This window comes from Diadema antillarum, unplaced genomic scaffold, assembly GCF_040938485.1.
Source record: "Diadema antillarum isolate AM-2024a unplaced genomic scaffold, OU_Dant_1.0 seq00000079_RagTag, whole genome shotgun sequence".
NCBI classification, from domain to species: Eukaryota; Metazoa; Echinodermata; class Echinoidea; order Diadematoida; family Diadematidae; genus Diadema; species Diadema antillarum.
Window position 1 is genome coordinate 1,033,524 of NW_027271172.1, and position 10,687 is coordinate 1,044,210.

A 10,687-nucleotide genomic window follows, 5' to 3' on the forward strand; every position below is an offset into this window, starting at 1 on the left:
GTGAATTCGCGACACGAAGAGCTTTCGCGAGTCGCCGCTCTTTCTTCCCGACCAGTTCCGAGAATCGTCCAACATGCAATCCCGGGACTCGGCAGGGCAAACCATAACATTTGACATTGGAGTTTGTCTCGTGCGTGTCGGCTCCAACACTTGAGTTCGGCATACAGATTCAAACATCTGCTCCAATCTTAAAAGACAAACTGCTGAATGCTGGCTGGTTCCCATTCGCTGTTACTAAAAGTAAACCCATTTTCCAAGTATTGTGTCTTTGATTGCTTTAGCAAACTGTGCCGGCACCCAGTAGATCCAGTATCGGGAAGCTTCAGTGGGCCCTAGTTGAATGGCCTGCATCAACAAAAAATGCATACAAACATTGACATTAAAATTCTGTAAGTAAATCTTAAAACAGACATACCAAAAAATGTCTGAATAACTATAGTTACGTTCAGAAGTGATCCTTAACCTCGAGGATAGCCATCTTCGAGAATAAGCTCTGGTTCCATAATTACGATGCGCCTTCACATTACAAAGCTTATCCTCAAAGGTAGCTGTACTCGAGGATGGGCTCACTGCTCCTCGTAACTAGGCTTATCTACAAGTCCTTATCAAGAAGTTCTGCCTACACGATGCTTAATAACTACGAGTGGGGACGCCCCGCAGCTAGTTGACAGAGCGTTAACCCTGAGATACATTTCTCGTGGATAGCTTTCTTCAAGTTAACTTCAAGTTAGCTATCAACAAGCACGTCTACATGGTGCTTAACTACGAGCTATCCTCCAAGATAGCTATCCTCAAGATTAAGGATCACCATCTGAACGTAACTCATGTGTCATGAATGTCACTTAGCATTTTCTGCTCCGTTTTCTTCAACTCGTACAACAAAATCTTCAGAGGACTGCCACACAAACATTACACTGGTAACCTTTCCATATTAGTTTGCTTGTTTGCTGGTGAGAAACAAAGACAGGGATACAAGGAAAACCCTTGTTTTCACTCAGAAACTCACCATAATGTGGTAATCTTCATGACCTTCGATGGCCTCACTTAGAACATTCTTGATGGAGTTCATGTGGATCTTTTCTGTTCTCTCTGGGGAAAAAGATATAACATGAAATACAAGTTGGTACTACTATGAGAGTCAACCCTTGCTAGCAACAGCCAGAACATGGAGTGTTGCCTAGCAACAGTTCCCTGCAGCACAGGAGAGATGATTTACTGTGCAAACATTTCACTGGTTTCATTTTGTTTTGCCGATATCCCACAATAGAACAAGAGTCAAAGTCTCCCATGCCAACACCGAGGGCCCTTACACGGTAAAAAGCTGGTAACTTGTCGATGCAAACTCTGCACTCCATGGTGCCAGTCACAGACTAGACTACCCGGTCTAAAGAACACAACATGATAATGATGACAAAAAGTGGATATGATATAGCAATAGGAGAATACTCAAAGGTGCCTGGCAGGAATGGTGCCTTGAATACCAAAATTGCCATTATGCACACACACAGAAAAGATGCGTACTTAATTCTTTCATTATTCTACATAAAAATCTGCTAATCAAAAGACCCCCAGAATGCTAATATCTCTCCTGCTGGCTAGCACTTCGTAAGAAAAAGAAGATCCCCCATAACAGAATGTATCCATCACCTGTTGGATCTTCTCGGAGAGCAGTTGTACACAGACTTTTAATGCCATAAATATATCCTGTGAAATACTGACACTACTTGTAAATGCTAAAATTGCTTCATACATAAACCAGGGCTCGACACTAACAGTGGCCCGGTGGCCCGGGGCCACCAAAAACGCATGTCGGGCCACCAAAATTTCAGAAATGAAGATTTTGTGGATCGGGCCACCAAAAAAAAGTTGGATGTTTGCCTTTAGTTTTGGAAATGAAGAGCGGTAAACTTGACTCCGTATGATACTAAAATTAATGTCTGATGCTTGCGTATCCTTTTAGAAATGAATAATGGTAAGATTCAGCTCCGTACGGTGCTGAAATTAATGTCAGATATTTGATTTTACAATGCTAAAACAAATGTCGGATGTTTACATATATCTGCAAATGCTCCCGCTTTCTCATTTCAAACGTAAGTTTTGACTACCTAAATAGGTATCAACTTTTGTAATAATCTATAAGCATATTTGCAAAATCTTAGAACTTAGAATAACGGTAAGATGATTGAATTTTCTATTCATTTATTTTAGACATGGGTACCTGTATCACTTCAGTAATACTTAATATTTATTTTTCTATGTTAAGAAGGACCGATTTAGATTTTCTTATATGTTTTTCTCGATTTTTCTTCGGGCCACCAAAAAATAAAAATCAATGATTCTGGTGGCCCGATTGGGCCACCAAATATAAAAGTTTGTGTGGAGCCCTGCATAAACACAAACTGAGTATGACTAATCTTACCCTTAGTTCCAATCCATAACTGGTCCAATTCTAACTTGAAAGTGAGCCGAACCTTTCCTCCCGCTTTATTCAGCATGCCAGAGATGGGGACGTTTGGAAGAGGGTCCTTAGAACACAAAACGAAGGGGAAAACATACGAAAATACAAACTTTAAGGAATAATACATGCCTCACACTACTATTATAATCATTAAAAAAAAAAAACATGGCAACAGCATCTATAAACCTGTATGAAAATTGCATGGCAATTGATGATTAATTCTCATACTGGAACAACAAAAAATTGTAATATCAGTATAGCATTCCACAGCCCATATGATAATCTTGTAGTGCAAATCACTTTGGAGTGTTCAAATTGCTTGACCTAGGTCTGCTGTAAGAACTCATAGACTCAAATACTACTATCATTATAGTTGTTGTTGTTATTATTAACACTGTAATTTACTTTGCACAAAGCACTGTAATTTACTTGAGAATGCACAAAGCACTGCTCTTGTTGTTATTTATTACTATCATCATATTTTTCTGTCATTTTACTAATATTGTAAAAAAAAAGTCTGCCATTAACTCACATTTTTATTTTTGATGCCAATCATCACATCCTCAGGTTTTCCTTTGTCTAAAATCTTTTTGTGCATCTTTTGCTGGCAGAGGGGCTCCTTGGTTGAAGCTGGAAAAAAGAAGAGAGAAAGAGATTAAAAACGCAGAACACAGCATTGACATCACTGCTACAATATGAAATATCCTAAAAATATTTCATATCTCACCTCAAAACAAGGTACAAACCATCTCATAATGAAGGACAAAAGCTTGAACGACACATGAAGTATGGTCACTGCAAATTAGCGGAAGTGCACTTTAATGCAAGCACTGAGCACAAGTAACATAAGAGACCCAAGGGTCTTGTGCTCACCTGAGTATCGCAAGTTCAGCTTCTATTCATTCTTCAAGACTATTACCTATTACAGAAACTGGGGGGGGGGGGGGGGGGGACAGCATTGAGGACCCCCCACCCCATAAGGCATAGTGTCCATTTGTAAATTCTATCACATTGGCAAAAAACATATGCTCAGTACGTAGAAAATTTGACCATGCATTATCAAAAAGAAGATTAAATGTAAAAACTAGCCCCTAATTAGTTCCTGGCCACAGTGGGGCCACCCTGGATCTACCATATAACCTTTAAAGTACATTCACTAAAATGTATTCACTATGAGTATCTCTAGTTTTAAAGAAGGGGTTATTTTTCTCCCCCCCCCCCCCCCCCTTAGCTTCTCTAATTTGGGGGTTCTGGAGTCCCCTGGGGTCCCAATAGGGGATGGGGGCATGATGCCTATTTGTATGATATACAGAGTATACTCTGTCAACCTAGTGACAATGCCTGCCAAGTTTGGTGACAAATATAAATATGTGTTTTCAAGAACACAATGAATATGTGAAAATTAGGCTCAATTTAATCCCCCTGACCAAGCCCATTCACGAATCTGCCATGATCAAACTGAAACTACAGTCACCAAGTTACTTACTTGTAGCATTAATTTATCACTTCTGGTTTGAGAGAAAAAGATTTGAAAAGATCCTGTAATTTGAGGGCTTTCTCCCCTCCCCCCCCCCCCCCCACACACACTCTCTCCTTTGGCACTGCTCCCCTGGGGTCCTAAGTGGGGAATGGTGCCCATTTGTACATATTCTACACTCTAGCGATAATATCTGACAAATTTGGTGAATATCTGACCTTGCCTTTTGACAAAGATAGAATTGTGGAAAATTTGGTCCCAATTTCAAATTTTGTGTAAGATATACAGTGTACATTGTAATTATTATCACCATTACTGCAGGGCTGCACACTAACCTAGTTTTTCTACTGGTCCGACCTGTCTGTCACAACAGTAGGTACCCAGTTTTTCAATTTTTTTACTGGTTACATTCCTGAAAAAGTTACTGGTCTGAAGCTGATTTTTACCGGTCTGGACTGTCGGAACAGTGCCAGTGTGACGCGTTCATTAATGTCACTATCACATTATCATTATCATTGTCTTCATCGTCAGCATCATCACAATAATTATTCTCCTCATAATCATTATACACTGTTTACCATTAGTGCTACTATATCATAATCATCTTTGCAGCCCTACACACCCTTCTCCTCCTTCTCCGCGCCGGCACCAGCCACTACCGGCTTGGTGACCTCGAGGACGTCGTTCAAGGTGGAGCCGATGAGCATGAGCTTGGCGCCGTTGGTCACCTTCAGCTCCCGCAGGGTCTTCTCGTCCTTCATCAGCCCCTTGAACATCAGCTTCTGCATGGCAGGAGGCACCCCTTGAGATGGAGATGGAGAGAGGATACACAGAGAATGACAGGTCATTCAGGCGCACTGTGGTGTAGTGATTGATGAAACTCTATACATAACCCTTCCTGCGCCAGGGACTATCGGATAGTGTGTACAGTGCTATGGGGTTTTCTGTGTCAATCAGCACTTAACAGCACACAAAGGGTTTATACACAAGAGATTCTGGGTTCATGATCCACACCATTTCATGGAGTACCAAAGTGCGATGGCATAGTCATTCATCGCCATGGAAACTGGTTCTAAACAACCTCATGCAGCCCTAATATATGTGAACACAACAGTTACTAACAATGCTCATACCTAATTCCAACCTACTGTCTGAAGCCCTGCACAGGGATATCTTGTTTGGAAGCTGCACTAAGTTGTAACAAAAGATGGTGACATCATTACTTAGGTTTTCCATATTGTATATATCTGTAAACATGACACCTCATCTACTGTGTTCCTTTTGACCTTAATGTGGAAATGTGGATTTGGCAATGCTGGGGTAACAATGGCAGGACCCTTAGAGAGGGCACTGTTTTACACACTGAAGAGATCGCACTCAACAAATGCTACCATAATATTATAATCATTGCCATTGGGAAATCCCCTACAATACTTTCTTGGAAAAACTCACCTCCCTTTGGCTACAGGTCATACAGATCTACAGACAATGAATCACTTGCACTATGTACGAGTAGCTCCTGACAAGGCTCATTTTAGTCTCACATACAAACGTAATGGTAGTCTCTGCACTACATGCCTGATGAAAAGCTTATTCGAATCAAAGTCGATTAAATTGAATTTGTAATTCAAATACTGCTGCTTGGTATGTATTTCTGTATCTATTTATGCATTATGCTTGCAAAAGCTTTCAAATTGGTTGACAAATTTTGTCAGCATATGTCATCTGTTTGCATTTCTTAACCCTGTGACTCAGCAAATTCTACGCAGCACACACAAAGCAGTAGACATACAGCAAACATATGGCATTTTTGTAAATATGCCACTGTTTTGTTTTGTTCTGTTTTTTTCTGTCATTCTTTCACATTATATCTAGATGAGTAAGGTACTTCTATGTTAGGAACAAAGCTGAAAATATTATGTCAGGCATAATACTTCGAAGGGTTATAACATAATGATGTAAAGACGGAATTGTTTCATTAGATACACAGTACGGCTGTTATGCTAATAATGAGTTGAACTGATAGCTGCTTTTACGTACTGTACTTTCCTACAAGACTGGAGAGTCTTGAAAAGATATTGAAAATTAAGTTTGTTTTTCAAATATTTGCATGCTATCTTCTTCTTTTGGTACAGGCTAACATTAGCAACCTAACCTAAAAGAAAGAGAGAGAACTCTACATTATAACATATCAATACTTTCCTTACTTCTCTTTTGATATTTTCACATACATGATATTCGTATAATGATAAAGACCTTCCTGACATTAACATACAGCACAAAATCCACGTCAAAAAGTAGGAACACTAAATTATTTTTGCAATACCAAATTTTGATATTAAGTTTCATCTCTATCTAGGAATTCACCTGTTGCATTTTGTATTTCCGTCTTCAGTTCCGTCACCGTTGAGTCCACTCCCACCCTCACGTCATATTTCTTCTTGTTGTACATCACCTTCAAGTTCACTGGTTCGCCCCTGTCCGCCGCTGCCCCGCCCGTCTTTCCGTCCCCCTCCGAGGGACTCCGCCCCGCCGAGACACTCCCATTGCTGCTGACGCCACCAACTGAGTCCTTGTTATTGTCCGTGGATACCTCCATGGCAGTGTCCGCAGCAGTGGTGTCTGCTGAAGAGGCAGTGGTGGGGGAGGAGGAGGAGCTATTTTCAGTCCTTGAATTTGGGTCCTCCTTTTTGCACACAGTCTGCGGATGCCTGTCATCGGACACTTGCGTCTCCATCTGTGCCTCGCTATCTTCTGACATTTGGCATTTCCCTGCGTCACCTCCGCCGGGGTTGTTTGTCTTTGTATTTGAATCATCCGACTGCTCCATCTGGGAATCCTCTGATTCAGACTAACTCGCCTGCATAAAGCCAGAGAAGAGAGAAACAGACAGAGATACAGAGAAAGAGAAAGAGAAAGAGAAAGAGAAAGAGAAAGAGAGGTAAACAGAGATTTGTGTGTATGTGAGTGAGAGCAAAGAATGAGGAGGAATGAGAAAAAGGGGGAGAGAAAGAACAATGCAAATAGCAGGGTTGAAGGAGCAAGTATAAAAGAACTATTAAATCTTTAAATGCCATATTAATCCTTTCATAAATTACACATCACTTTCACAGCAGCTACAAAAATGTTGCCAGCTGTAAACAATTTTTGCCATGGTGCCATGGAATCTTTAGCGACTTTATGCATCTGATAATACTGATTATTGTTTTTTTCTCTTCAAGTGTTGATATCCTACTGTATCTTAAAGATAATTTTCCACTGTAAGTTCAAAAACACAAATAAATGTAATATAATTGTTTCTATGAAGAAAGGGCCATGAGGGGCACACTAACTATGAGAGAGATCAGAAGAGATTAAAAAAAAACAGGTGGCTAAAAAAAAAAAATGAACACAAAGCAATGTGCACATTGATTTACTGTGAGAAAATTTGTTCTGGATTTTGTTATAATGAGAATTGGTAAGCACTTGGTAAGCACACTTGGCACATTTGAAATAGACATACCCGGTAAGCAGAATTTCATAAGTGGCAATGCGTTCACATTGATATAGAGTTTACAACAACGTAACACTGTACGTAGAAGGCATGTGCAATATCATCGAACTGGACATAGTGCATGGTATTATAGATAACGAACTTGCAAAAACACTGGACTTTGACTTCTTTTTCTGCAAACTGTCTTTCTGATTTGGACATAAGTTTCATTCTTATAATACTCATTTATGTTCCTTCATATTTCCTACTGAGCCAAAGGGGCATTCTTAGAAAAGAAAAAGTGTTTTTCATTTGGCAACAGCTGCACACAGAAAACTACATAATTCATTAACATGTAGGCATGGTGCTAAAAACCAACTTGCCCGCTTGTCCTGGGCAACCAAAACTAAATAATGGGCAATTGCCTGTCAAAAGGATGGATCCCTTGCCAAGATGTAGATTTTTCTTTTTAATGCCCTGTTTTATATCGATGTTCATGAGATGACATCAGTTGGAAAGTAACACTCATTGCATGAAAGAAAACTTGTACAAACTGACATCAAAATGTGGGATGTCACAAATTACATCACTTCGGTGATTCCTCGCATTTATCCCCAAGTTGAATTATCCTTCCGGTTTATGTCAGGTTCAAGTGTGCACGCGTGTGTAACACACAAACACACTGCTATAGCTTCTGACCATTTGAGCATTGAGAATTCAGGGTTTCTGGGACGAACACTGAACTAGGGCTTTCTATAGCTCAGTCGGTAGAGCACCGGGCTAGCATCCGGAGGTTTCGGGTTCTAATCCCGATGGAATCCCATTTTCTTTGCTCAATTTTCCATAAATAAATAATATTCATTTCTGGTCAGTTTTTCTGTTTGCGTTTGTTACATACCAGTACTCAAAAAGCTGCATCACTTCGGTGATCCCTCGCATTTATCCCCAAGTTGAATTATCCTTCGGGTTTATGCCAGGTTCAAGTGTGTACGTGTGTGTCACACACAAACACACTGCTATAGCTTCTGACCATTCGAGCACTGAGAATTTAGGGTTTCGGGGACGAACACTGAACTAGGGCTTTCTATAGCTCAGTCGGTAGAGCACCGGGCTAGCATCCGGAGGTCTCGGGATCGCATCCCGATGGAATCCCATTTTCTTTGCTCAATTTTCCATTAATAAATGATATTAATTTCTGGTCAGTTTTTCTGTTTGTGTTTGTTACATACTCAAAAAGCTGCATCACTACGGTGATCCCTCGCATTTATCCCCAAGTTAAATTATCCTTCGGGTTTATGCCAGGTTCAAGTGTATACGTGTGTGTCACACACAAACACACTGCTATAACTTCTGACCAATCGAGCATTGAGAATTTAGGGTTTCTGGGACGAACACTGAACTAGGGCTTTCTATAGCTCAGTCGGTAGAGCACCGGGCTAGCATCCGGAGGTCTCGGTTTCGAATCTCGATGGAATCCCATTTTCTTTGCTCAATTTTCAATTAAATTACAGAAAAGGTAGAAAACCACAAATTTAGAACCAGAGCAAGGATAGCAGAAGATGCAAAGTACAACATGAATTTGTCAGATGAACCCCTTTTTCTCCCTGGGCATCCCTATTCCTACACAATCTCCCCAGCCTTCCAGCCTCACAGAGAGTATACACTGAATTCTTTGCATACTGGGTAAAATAAACTACAGGGGCTCTGTATGTTATGCATACCTATGCTCTGTGGTGTGGTTGCATGACTCCTAAAATACAATGTGGTTTCACTGTATTATTCTTATCATATAATCTTCAACACTTTTCTTTTTCCCCTAAAGTCACTCCTTACACTGGCAGACATAGACAGTAGATGACTCACCAAACATCAGTATCACTTAGAGATGCTATTATTGGCATCATGCTGTGTTAACTCATTCATTCACAATCACAAGCAGAGCTACATTATTTGTACATCGTACTGTGTAAACACAACTCTGCATCACTTATATTGAGTTAATTTGCAATGAGTATGACTTGTCAATAACACATAATATGAATAGGAAAACTCTTCTTGTGAAGCCATTGGTATCGAAACCAATGAATCTATTTGGTTTTAGGACCATGTCATACACCATCACGGTACAAATTTTTGTATCCTTTAAACATCTTTACAATCATCTTTTCTTTATGACTTCTACAAGAAATGTTTGGCATAGCTGGATGGCTGTATAAAAGACAGACTGACCTTTTCTGTCTCATTTTTTTTTTCCAATTTGTTCCTTGTTCAGGCAACCCCATACAACTGTATGATACTTGACACAAACTAAAGTTTCTTTAATTGTTTTTCTTTAAGTACCAGTATTTAGTGTTTCACATACACTTAAAAGGAAGGGTTTATAGGCATTAATTGTAAATCGCTGTTATTATTTCTATTCAAGGTTGAATAAAAATTATGAGCTTGAAATCATGGCTCATTTATGAAGCCTTCACTGTGTTGTTATGCTGGTACATTCAGGGGTCAACTTTAGATATGTCAACCACTGAACAAACAGTAAAGAACATTTTGTTTTTGAACATTTTCATTTTGTTGGTTTAGTGAGAGAGCTGCCTGTTCTTTGATTGGACAGTTGCTATTCGGATAGCAAATAACATTGACATCAAATTTCATAGACACTTGTAATTGAAGGGGGGGGGGGGTCACACATGGATCTGTCTTAAACAAGCATGAAAGTACACACACTCACTTATAAGAGTACACTCACTGATGTACACTGTACTTACTCAGAGCATTTACTGCTTTTATGTTTAAGAAGAAACTGTGAAAATTGGGCACTAATTTGGTCTGCCCTCCTGATAATTCCTTAATTTCAGGGGGTTGGTGTCCCTAAGGGCCCCCAATTAGGGCATGATACCCATAACTCAATCATTGTTTCAAGGTACTGTACATGCTGCCCATTTGAACAATTAAGATTCTATCACCCTCAGAATGCTATCTGACAAGCTAGGAGAAAATCTCATTCATGGGTTTTCAAGAAGAAGCTGAAAATGTAAAAAGTTTGCAGATAATGCATGACAGACAATGGACAATGCATGCTGAACAAAGAATGATTGCAACAGCTTCTCCTAGCCTGTGGCTCAGGTGAGCTAAATACATGTAGCTCAGGCAGATCACCATTCAAAACAAACATATTATCAAATTATGATTCTCACATGTGTCCATGACTGTTGTGTCAGACACTACACATGTAGTTATCATGTTGTAGAGCCACCTACATCATTACTGCAGCAAACAGTTG

General features: G+C 39.9%; 1 protein-coding gene across 1 annotated transcript; it reads right to left on the bottom strand.

Moving 5' to 3' along the window:
• LOC139726129 (ubiquitin domain-containing protein UBFD1-like) lies at nt 1-6,734 on the bottom strand. The gene is made up of 6 exons (XM_071637206.1): nt 6,303-6,734; nt 4,558-4,737; nt 2,991-3,088; nt 2,420-2,525; nt 1,007-1,089; nt 1-345 (listed from the first exon to the last, which is right to left on the bottom strand). The coding sequence occupies exons 1-6, from the start codon at nt 6,694-6,696 to the stop codon at nt 235-237; spliced, it is 972 nt and encodes a 323-aa protein (XP_071493307.1). The 5' UTR covers nt 6,697-6,734; the 3' UTR covers nt 1-234.
• Nucleotides 6,735-10,687: the final 3,953 nt, after the last annotated feature.

Excerpts from the sequence above, each read along its gene's own strand:
- LOC139726129 (XM_071637206.1), bottom strand. The coding sequence starts at position 6,696 with ATGTCAGAAGATAGCGAGGCACAGATGGAGACGCAAGTGTCCGATGAC. Across the intron at positions 3,089-4,557 it reads CGCGGAGAAGGAGGAGAAGG|CTTCAACCAAGGAGCCCCTC; the intron begins GTGTGTAGGGCT and ends TCTTTTTTCCAG. Across the intron at positions 2,526-2,990 it reads TTGGCATCAAAAATAAAAAT|GACCCTCTTCCAAACGTCCC; the intron begins GTGAGTTAATGG and ends TTGTGTTCTAAG.